This window comes from Lithobates pipiens, unplaced genomic scaffold, assembly GCF_037356315.1.
Source record: "Lithobates pipiens isolate NorthernLeopardFrog02 unplaced genomic scaffold, aLitPip1_a1.2 Scaffold_23, whole genome shotgun sequence".
NCBI lineage: Eukaryota > Metazoa > Chordata > Amphibia > Anura > Ranidae > Lithobates > Lithobates pipiens.
Genome location: NW_027507785.1, coordinates 463,043 through 483,605, shown reverse-complemented (window position 1 = coordinate 483,605; position 20,563 = coordinate 463,043). Strand labels below are relative to the sequence as shown.

At 47.7% G+C, this 20,563-nt stretch overlaps 1 protein-coding gene across 1 annotated transcript in view; it reads left to right on the top strand.

Annotated features, from left to right (window-relative positions):
• The window catches only part of LOC143926784 (vomeronasal type-2 receptor 26-like), a 128,083-nt gene that overhangs the window by 62,383 nt on the left and 45,137 nt on the right, over positions 1 to 20,563 (top strand). The window contains exons 3-6 of the mRNA XM_077450831.1: positions 592 to 783; positions 1,506 to 1,742; positions 2,751 to 3,042; positions 3,388 to 3,542. Of these exons, the coding sequence (XP_077306957.1) occupies positions 592 to 783; positions 1,506 to 1,742; positions 2,751 to 3,042; positions 3,388 to 3,542 (876 nt within the window). The remainder of the gene's footprint in view (positions 1 to 591; positions 784 to 1,505; positions 1,743 to 2,750; positions 3,043 to 3,387; positions 3,543 to 20,563) is intronic.

Below are 20,563 nucleotides of genomic sequence, written 5' to 3'. Positions count from 1 at the left end.
TGATGAGTCTGTGTGTGTGTGTGTGTGTGTGTGGGGGGGGGGGGGGGGGGGGTGGTGGCAGAGAGCGGCTGAATTGGGAGTAGTACAGTAAGAGCTCACCCGCCAATCCAGCCACATGGTCAGCACTTGCATAAGCATCTAAATTATCCCACTCTCGGCACTACTCCCTGCTCCACCCCCTGACTGTATAGAAGCCAGAACTACAGAGGAACCACGGGGTATTAATGCAAGCTGACAATACTGACTGTCAGTGAGCATTAAGAACATACCTGAGAAAATATTGGGCGGTATAAAGTATATGCTGGCAGTGCTGAGGCACATGGGCTTTGGAGAGGTTTTCGTGACCTGGATATCCCTGCTCTATAGCAATCCCCGGGGGCGGTTATTAAAATAGGCACCTCAATCTCCTCTCAGTTTAAAGTGGGCAGGGGCACGCGTCAAGGGTGCCCGCTGTCCCCATCCTTATTTGCTCTAGCAATAGAGCCCCTGGCAATAGCTTTTCGGAGGTCCCCTGAGGTTGGAGCATTGGAGGTAGGGGGCATTAAGGAATGCATAGCGCTATATGCGGATGATATGCTTCTCTTTCTGCAGGACGCAGGGTCATCCTTGGAGGCAGTGTTTGAGGTGCTGGACAAATTTGCCACATACTCAGGGCTACGAGTTAACTGGGAGAAGTCCAACGTGATGGCTATTGATGGGGAGGCCCGTGCTCTGGCGACCGTCAAGGTTCCCATTGCATGGGTGCAGGAGTTCAAGTATTTGGGTGTGCGGGTATCACCAAGGGTAGGTGACTATATGTCTCTAAATCTTCTTCCATTACTGGCCAAGGTTAAGGTGCAACTAGATACTTGGAAACACTTGCCGCTGTCCCTGATTGGTAGAGTGAATCTGCTTAAAATGAAAGTCCTGCCGGTGTTCCTATACTTTCTGCGAAACTCACCAATTTGGATTCCCTGTTCTTTTTTTAGAAGGGTGAATAGTTTATTTGGTTCATTTTTATGGGCCGCCACACATCCCAGGATAAGTCTCCGTGTTTTGCAGGAACCCTGGGGTCAAGGTGGCTTAGCATTACCAGATCTTTTTAAGTATTTCATAGCTGGACAGATGGTAGTCGCCCGGCGTTGGTTAACAAGGGATGACGGGGACTCGGCTACGGTATTAGAGGCAGCCCTTCTGGGCTCGTATGAGAGTTTATCCTACTTGGTATACAGGGGTACAAGGGCTTCCCCTTCTCTGATGGCCTCAATGTGAGCAACAGTGAGAGCGTGGGACAGGGCACAGGTTTTGATAAAGAACAGGGTGGGGTGTTGGTCGCCGGATACTCCTCTCTAGTTCAATCCCCGTTTGTCGCATTTTGGTGCGATTCCTGACCCAGTGATCTGGGCCAAGGTTGGCATCAAACAGCTGGGGCACGTAGTGGGGGGGGGGGGACGAGGCTATATACGTTTGACCAACTAAAAGCTAAATACAATCTACCTAATTGGTATTTGTTTTGCTACCTCCAGCTGAGGCATGCCTTCCTCACTCAGTTCGGTTCTGACGCTGTGGAGCTTGGTGTGACTCCCCTGGAGAGGGTGCTGCGGACGGAGGACTTGCTGAAGCCTCTGTCCGCAGTCTACAAAGAGTTGTTCGTTGAAAGGCCAAATATGATCCAGAAATGTAGAGACACATGGAGTGCTTTAGTGACAGATTTTGGAGGGGAGGATTGGGATGACATGTGGGATTACCCGTTTCAGACCCTGGTATCAGCAAGAGATAGACTTATTCAATTTAAAATTCTATACAGGGTGTACTTTACTCCTGCACGGCTAGCTGGAATGTATGGTACGGGTTCAGCGGGGTGCTGGCGTTGTACGGCGGACCGTGCTGGCTTTGATCATATATTTTGGCAGTGCCAGCAGATTAAGGACTTCTGGAAGGGAGTGACGGACACCATACAAACAGTCCTTGCGGTGCCGATTCCTATCACAGTCGCGGTATGTTTGCTCGGGCTGGTGGAGGAGTTGGCACCTCGAAGGGCACAGAGGACTATGATATCTCTGTCTTTGTTTTATGCACGAAAAGCTATCCTGTTATATTGGAAAAAACCTGAACCACCCACTGTGTCCTATTGGAAAAGCTTGATTAACAAGGCACTACCCCTTTACAAGGCCACATACCTAAGTAGGGGATGCCCCAAGAAATTTGAGAAGGTATGGCAGGGCTGGTTGGACGCCAAAGATACTTTGAATTAAATTATTGAGCGGGGAGAGGATGCTGGGATTCCTTGTTAGCCATTGGTGCACGGGGCAGGATGCTGCGGTGTGCGTTATGGGTCTTTCTGTTATGCCTACAGGATTGGGACTTGTCATTACTGTTTGGGAAACATGATTTTCATGGGATACAGCTGAGAAACATGGTCTGAGGTCTGGTATTGATTGGAGGGCTGCACAAGGGTCAGGGGGGGAGGGGGGGCTATGGGTCATGTGTTGTATATGTTGTAAGTGTTTGAAAAACGGTTAATAAACATAACTTTACAAAAAAAGAAACTATTAGATAAGCACTTGAACGACCGCAACATACAGGGATATACAATGTAATAATGACATATAATCACACACATAGGTTGGACTTGTGTCTTTTTTCAACCTCACCTACTATGTAACTATATGTAACTATGAACCCCTGAAGAATTCTCGCAGAACCCCGGATGAGAAACACTGGTCTGTATAATTCCATCCCATTAAAATTGTTCTCAATATCTTATCCAGATCAGTTATCGAGCCACCGACCCTCGCCTGAGTGATGGGAAAATGTATCCAACTTTATTCCGTATGACCCCAGACGATCGGCTGTATTATACAGCCCTTATAAAACTGTTGCAGCATTTTGGGTGGAACTGGGTTGGAATATTATCAGCATGGGACGGCAGCGGTGATGAGGAGGCCCAAGAGCTGAGCAAGATGATGAGCCAACACGGGATCTGTACAGAATATATCCTTAAAATCCAAGACGTTTTTAAAAAAGATAATTTTCAGAATATCATCATCAATTATATTCTTGGTAATTCAACAGCTAAAGTTGTCATAGTGTGTGGAACTGCCACAATGCACTTTTTTACTCCTTATATGTACTCGATTTTAAATCGGATCACATTGATTTTACCACCTTCATGGAATAAACTAAATACTGCGAATATAAATGACTCTATAGCGATCAACTGCAGCTTCGTATTTGTTTGGCCACAACAAATGCCCATAAATGTCAATATTTATCCACATGGAGTCAACGTCTCCCACTGCTTACATGACCCAATAATGGAAGATATTTGGCTTTATTTTTTTCATTGTCTTTCCCCAAACAAAAAGAAAAATGATCTTTTTTCTTTAGTGTATTCTTTTTTGCCAGAATTTTGTACCGGTTTAATAGAGTCATCCTCCATATTTGCTGAAGATACACCAATACCTTCCTTTGCATACACGGCTGTATATGTTCTGGCCAAAGCTCTACATGACATGTCCTACATGAAAAAAATATCTCAATACAATGGATTCCAGCACAGAGTAAGTTGGATAATAAGTGTTTATATTACTCTGACCCTGTCCTATATTATACAATAATTATCAGAATGATCGGCCATCTCTCTCCTCTCTCTCACTGTCTGGGCAATCAGGAAAAATGCAAATGTGATGGGATATTTTTGGTCATATATATATATATATATATATATACATATATACATACATACACACACACACACACACACACACACACACACACACACACATATATATATATATATATTTATATATTTATTTTTTATTTTTTACTAATTGCTTTGTATACACCCTGTTAGGAGACACATCAAAGAGGAACTGTAGTCTGCACACATAATTTGTAATAAAAACATCTTTGCCATTCTGAAGTTTCCCTCCAACCACTTTGCATATTATTTTATATATACTGTGATTCTGTGTAGCATAGCAAATATGCTGCAGAAATCTCCCTCCGCTGAGTCTGGCTGCATCCATTTAAACTGTGGGCAGCTGAAGCTGCTGCCTGTTCACTTCCTGGATTTACACAGACACACAGAGGCACACCTCAAGCTCTGCAGCTTTCATTGGACTTCTTATGACTCATCCCCCCTTCCTGGCAAACTCTCACGAAAGTGATGCCGCGTACACACGACCATTTCTGAAACGCTGAAACAGTCTTGCCTACACACGATGGCACCAAAGTCCTAACGTCTAGAATGCGATGACGTACATCACGTAGGACGGGACTAGAAAAAGGAAATTCAATAGCCAGTGGCCAATAGCTGCTGTCTCGTACTTGCTTCAGAGCATGCGTAGTTTTTGCTCCATCGGTTTTCTTTAAAAAATCTGACAATGTGATTGTCTGGATTAGGGATGAGCTTGGTGTTCGAGTTGAACGCATGTTCGACTTGAACACCGGCTGTTCGACTGTTCGGCGAAGCCAGAACTCTGTGGGCCGTTAGCGCCAAATTCGCGTGGCACTCACGGCCAACAATGCACTGCGCCATCGCAGTGCATTGCTGGCTCATGATTGGCCATGCATGCACTGTGACCCCGCATGCTTGGCCAATCACAGCGCCGGCAGCGTGGAGAGCCATGATTGGCCACAGGCAGGATGCCTGTGGCCAATTATAGCTCAGGCTGTGTTGTACACACCCCACACTATATAAGGCCGCCAGCACGGCGGCCTTGTGTAGTGTTCCGGCATCTGCAGGAGATAGTGGATGTTGTCTGTGTGCCTTAACCGCACAATACATCTGTATCTACCCTTCATTGCTGTTCTGAGTATTCTCTAATTGAGCCATCTGCCATCTGCAGGAGTTAGTGGGTGACTGGGTGTTGTCTGTGTGCCAGCCCCGCAGAATACACCTGTATCTACCCTTCATTGCTGTTCTCTAATTGAGCCATCTGCAGGAGTTAGATGGTGTTGTGTGCCTCCAGCGCAGTATACACCTGTAGCTACCTATATTGCTCTTCTCTAATTGAGCCATCTGCAGGAGTTAGTGGTTGTTGTGTGCCTCCAGCACAGCACAATATACACCTGTATCTACCCTTTATTACTGGTGTTCTATAATAAAGGCATCTGCGGGAGTTAGTGGGTGTTTTGTGCCTCCAGCACAATATACTCTACCCAATTGCTAGTTTAACCATCTCCCTGCAGGCCATTACCATGTCTGGAAGGCCAACAAGGAGAGGCAGACAGGCCAATAAAAGAGGGCAAGCATGCTCTGTGTCTAGAGACAACAGTGTTGGTCGTGGACGCTGTGCATCATCATCAGCATGTGGCCATGGGACACGCTTGTCCTTATTTTCGGCAGCTGGACGTGTTGAGCCTCATCATGCTGAAGACTTGGTAGAGTGGATGACCAAGCCCTCTTCATCCCCCTCATCCTCTCTCACCCAGGCTCAGGGTACTAGCAAAGCAAAGCAGCTGCCAACGCATCCTCTTCCCTCGTCTCAATGTCATCATCAGTGACTCCTTCCTTAGGCCCACCACGTCCTCCTGAGGAGTCCCCCAAACTGTATAAGCACAGTGTTGGGTACATGCTCCAGGAGGATGCCAAGTGTTTTGTAGGCTCTGATGATGTTACTCAGCTAGAGGAAGGCAATAGCGTGAGCGGAGAGAGAGGGGATGCTCAAGAAAGACAGCAATCTAGCAGTCATGTTATACAAGCTGCAGCATACTGCCAGGTTTGCTCCAGTGATGAAGAGGTGGGGGATGATGAGGGCATTGACTCCACGTGGGTGCCTGGTAGGAGAGAGGAGGAGGAGGCACATCTCCAACGAGGCAGGATGCCCTCCGGGGGCCAGCTTAGGGGCAGCACACCAACTGAATCACACCGCAGAGCTCCGCCTGTGCAGGGCGCTGCCTCTGCACGTTATTCTAAAAGTTATTTGGTGTGGGCCTTTTTTGAGACGAGTGCATCAGATCGCGCCGCTGCTATTTACAACATATGTCTCAAGTGTATCTCGCGTGGCCAAAACATCAGCCGCTTGGGCACCACATGCTTGACCAGACATATGTTGACTTGCCATGCAGCCCGTTGGCAAGCTTACCTCAAAGACCCACACCAAAGAACAAAGCGGATCTCTCCTTGCTCCTCATCAGCTGGGATCTCCAACCACACTAGGCCTTCAGTCCTCTCTGAAACCTGCACTGAGAGGAATGAAGGTGTAGAATTAGGTGTGTCACAGTCAAGTTCTTGCGGGCACTCTGCTAGCAGTACACCCACGTCCGATTGTAGCAGGCAAATTTCCCTGCCCCTGCTGCTGGACCATAGAAAGAAGTTCTCTCCCAGCCATCCACATGCCCAGTGGTTGAATGCTAGCTTGGCTAAATTGCTAGCACTTCAACTGCTGCCTTTTCAGTTGGTAGACTCGGCCCCCTTCCGTGAGTTTGTGCAATGTGCAGTTCCTCAGTGGCAGGTCCCCAAACGACACTTTTTCTCACGGAAGGCAATTCCGGCTCTCTACCGGCATGTGGAAGGCAATGTCCTTGCCTCGCTGGACAGGGCGGTCAGCGGTAAGGTGCATATTACCGCTGACTCATGGTCCAGCAGGCATGGACAGGGACGTTACCTGTCTTTCACGGCCCATTGGGTCACTCTTCTGGCAGCTGGGAAGGATGCAGGACAAGGTGCAGTAGTGTTGGAGGTTGTTCCGCCACCACGCCTCCAAAATGCTACTACTGGTTGTGACACACCTCTCTCTTCCACCCCCTCCTCTTCTTCCTCCATGGCCTCTTCCAGTGCTCTGTTTTTGGAACCAGCGGTGCTAAATAGGCGTTCAAGGGGCTACGCAAGTATGCAGGCAAAGCAATGCCATGCTTGCGCTTGTTTGTTTGGGGGACAGGAGCCACACTGGGGCAGATATTTTGTCAGCTCTGCAGGGGCAGGCCGGATGGTGAGCAGTGACAGTGCATGCATCAGTGACACTGTACCTCTTGTCCACCTGTTGGAGCATACGCTGCGTGGAATAATGGACAGGGCACTTGAGGCAGAAAGAGGAGGACTTCCTTGCCTCTCAAGGCCCCCTTTATTCAGACAGTGTTCCTGCTGTCCCACCCATCACAGAGGAAGAGGAAGAGGAAGATTGTGTCAGCATGGAGGTGGAGCCTGGCACTCAGCAGCAGCAGCAGTCTTGTAGGGATGATTTACAGTCCCAAGAAACCCGTGGACTTGTACGTGGCTGGGAGGAGGTAGCTGCGGATCATGTTGTCCTTAGTGACCCAGAGGACTCCGGACCAAATGCCTCAGCTAACCTACGCTGCACGGCCTCCCTGATCCTGCAAAGCCTGCGGAAGGATCCTCGTATTTTTAGGATCAAGGAGAGGGACCATTACTGGCTGGCCACTCTCCTTAATCCACGGTACAAGGATAAGGTTGCCGACCTTATCCTGCCATCGTAGAGGGAGCAGAGGATGAGACATCTCCGGGAGGCCTTGCAGAAAGGTCTGTACAACGCGTTCCCAGAGACTGGGAGGTTACAAACTCCTGGTCCTGGACAATGTGTTGCTGAGGCATCGGTCAGAAGGAGCGGTGGAGAAGGTGGCCGCCTGACCGATGCATTCAGACAATTTTTTAGTCCGCAGCCCCAAGGTATGATCGGTTCCAGCAACCATCGCCAGCGTCTGATTTACACGGTGCAGGAATACCTAGGCGCAAGGTCAGACTTGGACACCTTTCCCACCGAAAATCCTCTGGCTTACTGGGTCTTGAGGATGGATCACTGGCCAGAGCTTGCACAGTATGCAATTGAGCTACTGGTCTGTCCTACATCCAGCGTTCTTTCGGAACGCACCTTCAGTGCTGCTGGTGGCTTTGTTACTGATCACAGGGTGCGCCTGTCCACCGAATCAGTTGATCGACTGACCTTCATCAAGATGAATCAGTCTTGGATCAGCACCAGCTACCAAGCACCTGAAGCTGATGTAACCAAATAATTTTTTGGGAAATATCACATCCCTTCAAGACTGCCTATGCTGATGCTGAGTGACTGTCCTGTTATATTGACTGTCTATCCTCTTCCTCCTCCGCTGATATCTTGGAAGAACATTTTTGGTTCTGGGTGATGCCACCAGCTCAATTTTTCAGCCCCTGTTTAACATAGGCGTGTAATTACAATTTTCGATGCAATGCTTTGCAGCAGGGCTCATTCCTGCACTCCAACTAGAGTATATGGTAGAGGTTGCAGTGTATAGGCCCAATTTTTCAGCCCCTGTTTAACAGGGATGTGTAATTACAATTTTTGATGCAATGCTTTGCAGCAGGGCTCATTCCTGCACTCCAACTAGAGTATCTGGGGGAGATTGCAGTGTTGTGGCACCAGAAAGCAGTGCCTAAGGCCCACTTTTTCAGCCCCTGTTTAACAGGGGCATGTAATTACAATTCTTGATATAATATTTCACAGCAGGGCCCGTTCCTGCGCCCACTGAGAGTAACTGTGAGGACTTAGGCCGCGTACACACGCGGGGACTGTTCGCTCAACTTTGTCCGCTGAACAGTGTTTCAGCGGACAGTCCGCTCATGTGTGGGCTTTCAGCGGACAGTTTCAGCGGACAGTTTGACGAACAACGACGTGTCAGAAGAAGAAGAAGAAGAAGAAGAAGAAGAAGAACGGAAGGCGGCGACAGAAGACCGGGCCACCGCCTCTAAAAGAGCTATAAGAAGGCGCGGTGGCCCGGCAGAAGAACCGAAGAGAGGGACAAGACCCCCGAAGTCGGGAGAAGAGGCCGGCGGCGGGGAGGAAGAAAGCCGGACTCCTCCGCTAGCAAAAGAGCTACAAGAAGATAGCGGAGGAGTACGGCGAGAAGACCCCCGAAGACGGAAGACCCCCGGGGCTGTGCAATAAAATATTTTATCTCGTGTGTTGTGGTTTTTTTTGGGTACTTTTATTTTACAGGTGAATGGGTAGGGGTACATTGTACCCCATACTCATTCACATAGGGTGGGGGGCCGGTATCCGGGGGCCCCCTTATTAAAGGGGGCTCCTGGATTCCGATAAGCCCCCCGCCCGCAGACCCCGACAACCAACGGCCAGGGTTGTCGGGAAGAGGCCCTTGTCCTCATCAACATGGGGACAAGGTGCTTTGGGGTGGGGGGGCCGCGCGCGGCCTGGTACGGCTCAGGAGGGGGGGCGCGCTCGCTCGCCCCCCTTTCCTGGCCGACCGGGTAGCGTGCTCGGACAAGGGTCTGTTGTGGACTTTGGGGGGACCCCCACGCCGATTTTTTTCGGCGTTGGGGTTCCCCTTTAAGTCCATTCCAGGCGGCGGAGCCCGCGACGTCTCCGTTGCGGGCCCCGCCTACCTTGACACGCGCTCGAAACCCAAAGGGGCTGGTAATGGGCAGGGGGGGGCTACCTATGCCATTTTTCTCAATGATTTTCATCCATATTGCCGGAACCAGATATTACATTAAAACCGCAAGCAGTTTTAAATGACTTTTTTTCTGTTAAATGTAATTTTCCCCTGGGGCAGGAGCCAGGTCCCCAAACCCTTTTTAAGACAATATCTTGCATATTAGCCATTAAAATTAGCACTTTTTATTTCAAATGTTCGAGTCTCATAGACTTCAATGGGGTTCTAAAGTGCGCACAAATTTTCGGTCCGTTGGAATGTTCTGGTGCAAACCGAACCGGGGGGGGGTTCGGCTCATCCCTAGTATGGATTTATTTCCACATTTTGTCTCTCATAGTTGAGGTGATACCTATGATGACAATTATAGGCCTCTCTCATCTTTTTAAGTGGGAGAACTTGCACAATTGGTGGCTGACTAAATACTTTTTTGCCCCCCTGTATGTGATGGATCAGAACACAATAGTCTAAGTTGGTGAAGTAAAATTTGAAAAATATATACATAAAACTGATAATTGGCATGTGCGTATGTATTCACCCCCTTTGTTATGAAGCCCATAAAAAGCTCTGGTGCAACCAATTACCTTAAGAAGTCACACAATTAATGAAATGATGTCCACCTTTGTGCAATCTAAGTGTCACATGATCTGTCATTACATATACACACACCTTTGTGAAAGGCCCCAGAGGCTGCAACACCTAAGCAAGAGGCACCACTAATCAAACACCGCCATGAAGACCAAGGAACTCTCCAAACATGTAAGGGACAATGTTGTTGAGAACTCAGGGTTAGATCATAAAAAAATATCCAAATCTTTGATGATTCCCTAGGAGCATCATCAAATCTATCATAACCAAATGGAAAAAACATGGCACAACAGCAAACCTGCCAAGAGACGGGCGCACACCAAAACTCATGGACCGGGCAAGGAGGGCATTAATCAGAGAGGAGCACAGAGACCTAAGGTAACCCTGGAGGAGCTGCGGAGTTCCACAGCAGAGACTGGAGTATCTGTACATAGGACGACAATAAGCCGCCCGCTCTATAGAGTTGGGCTTTATGACAGAGTGGCCAGAAGAAAGACATTACTTTCAGCAAAAAAAAATGGCATGTTTTGAGTTTGTGAAAAGGCATGTGGGAGACTCCCAAAATATATGAAGGAAGGGGCTCTGGTCTGATGTATGGAGGAAGGTGATCTGGTCTGATGTATGGAGGAAGGTGCTCTGGTCTGATGAGATTAAATTGATCTTTTTTGGCCATCAAAGAAACACTATGTCTGGCGCAAATCCAACACATCACATCACATCACCCAAAGAACACCATCCCCACAGTGAAACATGGTGATGGCAGCATCATGCTGTGGGGATGTTTTTCCTCAGTCAGGACTGGGAAACTGGTCAGAGTTGAGGGAAAGATGGATGGTGCTAAATACAGGGATATTCTTGAGCAAAACCTATAGCACTCGGTGTGTGATTTGAGGCTAGGACGGAGGTTCACCTTCCAGTAGGACAATGACCCCAAACACTGCTAAAGCAACACTTGAGTGGTTTAAGGGGAAACATGGAAATGTGTTGGAATGGCCTAGTCAAAGCCCAGACCTCAATCCAATAGAAAATCTGTGGTCAGACTTAAAGATTACTGTTCACAAGTGCAAACATCCAACTTGAAGGAGCTGGAGCAGTTTTACCAGGAGGAATGGGCAAAAATCCCAGTGGTGAGATGTGGCAAGACTCATATAGACTTATCCAAAGAGACTCGGAGCTGTGATAGCTGCAAAAGGTGGCTCTACAAAGTATTGACTTTAGGGGGGTGAATAGTTTTGCACATAGATTTTTTTCTGTTATTTTGTCCTATTGTTGTTTGCTTCACAATAAAAAAATAAAAATTCTTCAAAGTTGTGGGCGTGTTCTGTAAATTAAATGATGCAAATCCTCAAGCAATCCATGTTAATTCCAGGATGTGGGGCAACAAAACACGAAAAATGACAAGAGGGTGAATACTTTTGCAAGGCGCTGTAGGCTTCCTAAAATTCGATCTATGGTGGAGGTAAAGGGTTTATCGACTGTCCCAGACACCCCCTCGTGAGCTAAACTGTCTGGGCTGGCAACAACCCTATCCTCTTTAACCACTTGAGCCCTGGAAGGATTTGCCCCCTAATGACCAGGCCATTTTTTGCGATTCGGCACTGCGTCATTTTAACTGACAATTGTGCGGCCGTGTGACGTTGTACCCAAACAAAATTGGCGTCCTTTTTTTCCCACAAATAGAGCTTTCTTTTGGTGGAATTTGATCATCTCTGCAGTTTTTATTTCTTGTGCTATAAATAAAAAAAGTGTGACAATTTTGAAAACAAAGCAATATTCTTCCTCAGTTTAGGCTGATATGTGTTCTTCTACATATTTTTGGTAAAAAAAAAATTGCTATACGCGTATATTGATTAGTTTGCGCAAAAGTTATAGCGTCTATAAAATAGGGAATATATGTATGGCATTTTTATTATTATACATATATTTTTTTTTTAACAGTAAACCTGCGATTTTTAGTGGGACTGCGACATTGCGGTGGACAGAAGGGACACGTTTGATACATTTTTGGAACCATTGACATTTATACAGCGATCAGAGCTATAAAAATGCACTGATTACTGTATAAATGTCATTGGGAAAGGGTTGACACTAGGCGGCAATCAAGGGGTTAAATGTGTTTCCTGAGAGGTGTTTCTAACTGTAGGGGGATGTGACTGACTAGAGGAGGAGGAGCCAGATCGCTGCTCCTAGCTAGTGAGGGAGATGATCCGTCTCTCCTCTACTGACAGAATGGGGAAGTGTGCGTTTACACGCACACATCCCCCCATTCTGGCTCTCGTGGCCCACGATCGCGCATTGGCTGGTGGACATCGCACTTACCGGCCACCTGCATCGGGGTCCCCCAGCCGCTATAGCTGTTTAAAGGGAAGACGCGCAGCTACAGCGATTTGCGGGAGAGAGCTGACATGTCGCTGCATAATTGACGGGCGGCTGGTCGGCTAGCGGTTAAGTCATTTAGTTCAATGGCGCAAATTGGTGTACATCATAGAGAACCATAGTATGGAAATCAGTAAAGAAGATAACCATTCTGATGCTCGGTTTGAACTTTGACAAGTCGTCTTCACCATTTCTAGATGCCTTAATCCATGTGATTGGCTGATTAGCAATTTGTGTTACCATGCCATTGAACAGCTGTACCTAATGAAGTGGCCAGTGAGTGTTGTATGTAGATATATATCAAAGGGTTAGTAAAAATATATAAACGCAGTGCAAATGCTGAGAATAAAATTACTAAAACAGCGCTAAAAAAATAAAAAAAATCAGAGATTAGTCCAATCATGAAAATCCTCAATAATGTGCCATCCCCCTTAAGATCGAATTTGGATGCATAGTGAAGTGATATACAGTTCATATGAAGAGTTGGTAAAGACTGGAAAGCACAGGGTTAATAACGAAGGGTGCGCCTGTCACCAGATATACAATTCACCACATGCTTTGCACACTCCCTCTGGGGAGGACTCACCAGAAAAAAGTGGGTAAGGAGACACTCAATCAAAGCTTGCAGACCATTAGTTGTGTCTTATTTCCTCCTCCTCATCATACATCACCAGGTGTGCAGAGAAAAGACTTTCCTCATCAAGTAGATATCCAATATACATCAAAGAAATCTTCCTATTTCCTCCTCACCATATTTTACCAGGAATGCGGGGGGTTAACATATAAGGCAAAACAGATTTGCATATAGAGTAAGCCCTTGTACACACGGTCGGACATTCTGATGGACAATGTCCTATAGGACCGTGTTGTCGGATAATCCGACTGTGTGTGGGCTCCATCGGACTGTTTCCGACAGACCAAGTTTTCCAGCTGGGCTATAAAATTTTCCGACAACATGATCCGATCGTGTGTAGAGAATTCCGATCGAACAAAGTGCCACGCATGCTCAGATCAAATTCCTAGACCAAAGCTATTGGCTACTAGCCTGAACGTAGTCCCGTTGTAACGAAAGTACGTCATCACGTTCTGAACGATCGGATTGTCCGACAACTTTGTCCGACCGTGTGTGTGCAACAGTTTCGGACAAATTTGGTTGTCAGAATGTCCGACCGTGTGTACAAGGGCTAATATACCTTTTATTCAAACAAAGTTCCCCAATACAAATAAAATCATCCCTTAGGTAAAAGCCGCGTACACCACATAAAAGGTAATCAGCATCAATGAATGAACACATGCAGGGGGCGCTCTCGCTATACTCAGCTGTTTCCAGAAGCACTTTGGTCCTGCAGGAAGTATCTCTCACCGCTGGTTAGATCTCGGAGGGCTGTAGAGCGCAGGGCGTCATTTCGCTGTAGTATCGTGTAAGCAACACTCTGACCGGTTTCGTCGCATGGACTTCAACTGAGAGCTCAGCTACACGATTCATAGACAAATATATATATATATATATCACCTCCACTCCCGCTGTCAACCAATCAGAGAAGCCTAGCGACAGATGACACCATCCGTCCCTGCATCTCCCATTGGCCAGAAGCTACATGGATAGTGGGGCATTTTTAAATGATCTCCAGCACACATCTCCAACTAAGATGCATTAATCTACTAATCAGGCAGACCTCATCACCGCACCCGGAGCGCGTATATACTCAAAAAACCTATTGGGACATATGACACAAAACGAGCACCTTGTATTTATACAGCACGGCCGACTCAGGACCATACAGAGCACAGAAGCCTCCTAGCAACCGATGACACCTAAAAGGTGCCTGTGCCTGATTGGTCCGGTGGCGGCAAGGCTACAGAAATAATGGAACCGTCACAATAGAAAAACTATTCAGCAATAGTACAAAGTAATAGAAGAATTTCTTTCATTATGAATACAATGGCTCTGCAAACAGTATATACTGTATCCTGCCACCCATAATGTATACTTATATTAAAAAGAAAAGGGTGAAGATGTCACCTATTATTCATTAAACAAGGGGCTACAGTGAGATGTAAAAAAAAAAAAAAAAAAAAGGTGAAATTGGCACAAATACGCCATCTAATTATATCTGTAAAATGAAGACCGTAATCGGTCCAACAGATACACCTTCCATCATGTCATTAAATGTCTTCAACTCAATTTTCCAAACATTTAAAAAATATAATATAAAAAAATATAAAACGAAATTCTTCTATAAACAATGAATTCATATAATCAGATAATACATACACCACTGAGTCGATCAATACATGAATACCTAAATACCCCAAAGATATCACAAAACAAGAGAAGGTAACTAAGCATCACCATGCTGTTGAGGAGAGAACAGGCTAAAAATAAAAATAAAAATCAGCATAAAAATAAAAATAAATATGTATAAATAAATGAATAAATAAATAAAAATAAAAATTAAACTAAAAGTCCACTAGTTCTGGATTTCTGGATGCCCAAAAAATCTAAGCCCTTGTACACACGGTCGGACATTCTGACAACCAAATCCGTTGGATTTTGTCCGAAAATGTCTGACGGATTTTGTCCGAAACTGTTGCATAGGGATGGCCGAACAGTTCGCCCGGCGGTCGTTTCACGGCGAATTTTGGCTGTTCGCGGTCCGCCAGTTCGGCGGACTATTGGCGTCGTTCGCCCCGCGGACTTCCGTGTTTTTACTGTGTAAAGGAACTTTGACCTGATGACACATCCATCATGGGGTACAGGACAGCAAATTGAGACATGACAGCACATGGACACTTGGACATTCCCCCTAACTTATAAATACACCCGATCCGGCGGCCATTTTACATTCTTTCTTCTGTCACTATAGGGAAAGGTTGCTGTTTGGAGCAGGGACAGATAAAACGCTAGCTATTTGATACACAAAAGTTCTTTTCAGGACTGGTATAGGTGTTAGGTGTATATATGTTTGCTGTGCTACTGATTGTTGCAGCAGCCTGAGTGTCTTTTGTCAGTTTAGAGAAAGGGACAGAGCGCTGTGTGCTGCTATTTTAGGGACAGCCAGATTAGTCATCATCATCATCATTAGCTGTTACTATCAGGTCCACAAAAGTGCTATTCGAGTAACCAGTTATCGTTCCAGTCTCCTCTGTTTTGCCAGTTTGTATAGGGACAGGAAGGAAGCAATGTGTCAGGCAGTGAGGGTCAGTTTAAACAGTAGCTGTTACTATTAGTTCCACAAAGGTTCTTTTCAGGACTGGTATCAGTGGTATAGTAATAGGCTTGTACACATATAATATTCTTTCTTCCAAATATAGAAAGAATATTATACTTGACTGCTGCCCTTCTGCTGCAGTCTGCTAATCATTCACAACTCACTTGTTCCACAAAGCTCTTTATCAGGACTGGTAACTTGGTCTGTGTAGGGTGCTACAGTACATAGGGTTGAGTGAGGTACAGTCTGCCGTTCTGTAAGGACTGGTATCGGTCCACAATACATAGGGTTGAGGTGCACCACTGCTGACCGCTGCCCTATACTGCAGCAGTCCTTCAGCAGTATAGGGACTGACGTACAGTCTGCTAATCAGTCACACACAACCTACTTGGTCCACAAAGGTCCTTAAAAGGACTGGTAACTTGGTGTAGGGTGCTACAGTACATAGGGTTGAGTGAGGTACAGTCTGCTGTTCTGTAAGGACCGGTATCGGTTCACAATAGATAGGGTTGAGGTGCACCACTGCTGACCGCTGCCCTATACTGCAGCAGTCCTTCAGCAGTATAGGGACTGACGTACAGTCTGCTAATCAGTCACACACAACCTACGTGGTCCACAAAGGTCCTTATAAGGACTGGTAACTTGGTGTAGGGTGCTACAGTACATAGGGTTGAGTGAGGTACAGTCTGCTGTTCTGTAAGGACCGGTATCGGTCCACAATACATAGGGTTGAGGTGCACTACTGCTGACCGCTGCCCTATATTGCAGCAGTCCTTCATCGGTATAGGGACTAAGAGTTTTTTCACAGGGTCATTTAAAAAATGACAGGCAGAGGAAGAGGTAGGCCCTTCCGCAGGGGTGGTAGGGGTAGGGCAGGAGCAACAGCCTTGAGCCAAAGTGGGAAGTTGTAGAAGGTGCGTTCAATTACTTTAAATGACACACCAGACTTGGTTGAGTGGCTCACTCAGCCTTACTCTTCTGCACCCTCCTCATCCTCTCGATCTGCACCCTCTTCTTCACTCTCTGCTATGTGCACCCCCAAAGACACTACCACCGACAACACCACCACCACCACCACCACATACCTTCCGCTTGAGTCACAGGAATTATTTTCCGATCCATATCAAGAGGACATTTCTGATGCGCAGCCACTCTTGGTATTGGATCAGGAAGAGGAGGTAGCAACAACCGCTACTCAGCAGTCTGACGACAGTACCCAGATCAGCCCAAGGAGGAGGTTGGTCCCCGGTGTTGCTGCCTACTCCGAGATCTCTACTTATAGCGGTGGGGAAGGTGACGTTGATGATGACGTGTCTAGTGATGTCACGTGGGTGCCCACAAGAGAGGAAGAGGAGGGGAGTTCAGAGGGAGATATGGACCAGCAGATAGGGAGTAGAAGCAGGAATAACTTACATTGCACAGGAGGGACAAAGCAGACTGCAAATGTATCAGGAGCGAGTCATCAACCATGTAGGTCACATCTGGCGCTCCCAGGACACCGGCACATGGCTCCGCAGTGTGGGCTTTTTTTAACGTGTCCGCTGCTGACAATAGTGTTGCCATCTGCAATCTTTGCAGTCAACGCATTAGTTGCGGTAAGCCCAACACTCACCTAGGGACGACCGCCTTAAGAAGGCACATGGGCAGCCATCACCGAGCCGAGTGGGAGCAACGGAACACACAAAGCCACACTGCAGGCTCTCACCGTCCAGCCTCGTCTTCTACTTCTCCTTCTCCTCTCTCCTCACAATTGTCCTCCACTCCACCTTCCATCACGCCAAGCTCACATTTTTCTGCAAAAAGGCAGGCTTCCGTGGGCCTAATGTTCGAGCGTAAAAAAATGATGACGCCGGATAACCCTCTTGCCCAACGATTGACGGCTGGCTTGTCAGAACTCATAGCCCGCCAACTACTGCCATATAAACTGGTGGACTCGAGGCCTTTCGAAAATTTGTGGCCATTGGAACTCCACAATGGAAGGTCCCAGGAAGGAAGTATTTCTCAGAGAAGGGCATCCCAGAGCTATATGGCCATGTTCAGCGGCAAGTGAATGTATCTCTGGCACACAGTGTCGGTGCCAAGATACATCTGACCACAGACACGTGGTCTAGCAAACACGGGCAGGGAAGGTATATCACTTTTACTGCCCACTGGGTGAACCTTCTGACGGCCGTCAAGCATGTAACCCATGGCACCCGTGTAGATTTGGTTTTACCGCCACGGATTGCATGCAGGCCTGACTCTTCTTCTCCTCCTCCTCCTACTCCATCCTCCTCCCTCTCCTCCTCAGCTGCCTCCTCCTTTTCCGCTGCTAGCGTCTCTTCCGCTGCACCGCCCAAGCTCCCCAGAACCTATTCCACATGCTAGGTGAGATGTTGCCATGCTGTGCTGCGTCTGTTGTGCCTGGAAGCCAAGAGCCACACTGGCCCGGCACTCCTTTCAGCTTTGCGTTCACAGGCAGATCAGTGGCTAACACCGCTCAATTTGACAGTTGGTAAAGTGGTGTGTGACAACGGGGCCAATCTGCTTAGCGGATTGAAACAGGGCAAAATCACGCACGTGCCATGCATGGCACACGTCTTAAACTTGGTCGTGCAGCGATTCGATGTCAAATACCCTGGGGTCCAGGACATCTTGCGGCAGGCAAGGAAAATCTCGGCCCATTTCAGAAGATCTTACACGGCCATGGCTCGCCTTGCTGACATTCAGCGGCGACACAATCTGCCGGTCAGTTGCTTATTTGCGATTGCCCCGACGCAATGGAACTCAACCTTCTATATGCTTGATTGGCTGCTCCAGCAGAAACGTGCAGTTAACATCTACCTGTATGAACTCTGCGGCCGAAACGGTTCTGGGGAGCTGTTTTTTTTTTTACCGCGCCAGTGGCTGCTCATGCGCGACGCATGCAGACTTCTGCGGCTATTTGAGGAGATCACCAAACTGGTCAGTCGCAGCCATGGCGCCATCAGTGACATGGTACCTTATGCCTTCTTTATGGAGCGTGCATTGCGTCGTGTCATTGATCAAGCTGTGGAGGAGCAGGAGCGGGAAGATGAGGAAGTCGCAATGCTGGATGAATTCCCAGGGGGGCTACTCTATCTGAGACAAGTCAACAACAGGAGTCTGAAGAGGAGTCAGAGGAGGATGGTTCCCGGGGCGGATGAGGAGGAGCAAGAAGAGCATGCTTTAAACCTTTCTGGGATCCCTGTTGTGCGTGGATGGGGAGAGGAGAATGAAGAGGACGACATTATCCTGGATGATGAGCAGGAGCCAGGCCACCACACCGCTTCCCCTTTAGTGCAAATGGGGGCCTTCATGCTCCAGTGTTTTAATAGGGACCCCCGTATAAAAAGCATAAGGGTCAAGGACCAGTACTGGGTGGCAACGTACTTAGACCCCCGGTACAAACACAAAATGGCGGAAATGTTACCGCCGTCGCAGAGGGCTGTCAGAATGCAGCACTTCCAGGCCTTGCTTCGAGAAATGCTGCATTCTGCTTTTGCGTGCGCTGGCAGAGGAGCAATTCCCACTCCCAGAGAAGGAGTTGCGGGTACCAATCCAACAGCGCCTGCAAGAAGAGGCCGGTTTGAAGATGTGTTGGTGACTTCGGATATGAGGTCATTCTTTCAGCCGACCCATCGACAGGTGTCATCCGGATCCAGCATCAGGGAACGCTTAGACCATCTGGTGTCCGACTAAATTGGGTTAACGGCCGATGTGGACGCTCTGAGGAGTGATGAACCCCTGGACTACTGGGTGGGCAGGCTTGACCTCTGGCCAGAGCTTGCCCAATTTGCAATCGAACTGTTGGCTTGCCCCTCATTCAGTGTCCTGTCCGAAAGGGCGTTCAGCGCAGCAGGGGGGATCGTGACCGATAAGCGTACTCGCCTAGCTCACGACAGTGTTAACTACCTCACATTTCTAAAAATGAATGAGGCATGGATCTCAGAGGAATTCAACACATGTGACTAGTAGACCATGTATATGTCTATAAACAATTTTTTTAATCAAGCACACAGACCTTCTTTCTTCATTTGGCTCACTTCCTTGTCCCAAAAAAGCACATCGTACTATATGCCTTATTTAGGTTCTTATTATGAGGGGATCACACCATCCCTGTGCTGTGCTGATTTTCTCCTGGGCCTGCTTATTATGAGGGGATCACACCATCCCTGTGCTGTGCTGATTTTCTCCTGGGCCTGCTTATTATGAGGGGATCACACCATCCCTGTGCTGTGCTGACTTCCTCCTGGGGTTGCTTATTATGAGGGGATCACAACATCCCTGTGCTGTGCTGACTTCCTCCTGGGGGTTCTTATTATGAGGGGATCACACCATCCCTGTGCTGTGCTGATTTTCTCCTGGGGGTTCTTATTATGAGGGGATCACACCATCCCTGTGCTGTGCTGATTTTCTCCTGGGCCTGCTTATTATGAGGGGATCACACCATCCCTGTGCTGTGCTGACTTACTCCTGGGGGTTCTTATTATGAGGGGATCACACCATCCCTGTGCTGTGCTGATTTTCTCCTGGGCCTGCTTATTATGAGGGGATCACACCATCCCTGAGCTGTGCTGACTTCCTCCTGGGGGTTCTTATTATGAGGGGATCACACCATCCCTGTGCTGTGCTGATTTTCTCCTGGGGGTTCTTATTATGAGGGGATCACACCATCCCTGTGCTGTGCTGATTTTCTCCTGGGCCTGCTTATTATGAGGGGATCACACCATCCCTGTGCTGTGCTGACTTACTCTTGGGGGTTCTTATTATGAGGGGATCACACCATCCCTGTGCTGTGCTGAGTTTCTCCTGGGCCTGCTTATTATGAGGGGATCACACCACCCCTGTGCTGTGCTGACTTACTCCTGGGGGTTCTTATTATGAGGGGATCACACCATCCCTGTGCTGTGCTGACTTCCTCCTGGGGCTGCTTACGGTGCTGCTGTCAGTGCTGTATATCACGGTGCTGGTGTGAGTGCTTACTGTCACGCTGCTGATGTCAGTGCTCTCTATGACGGTGC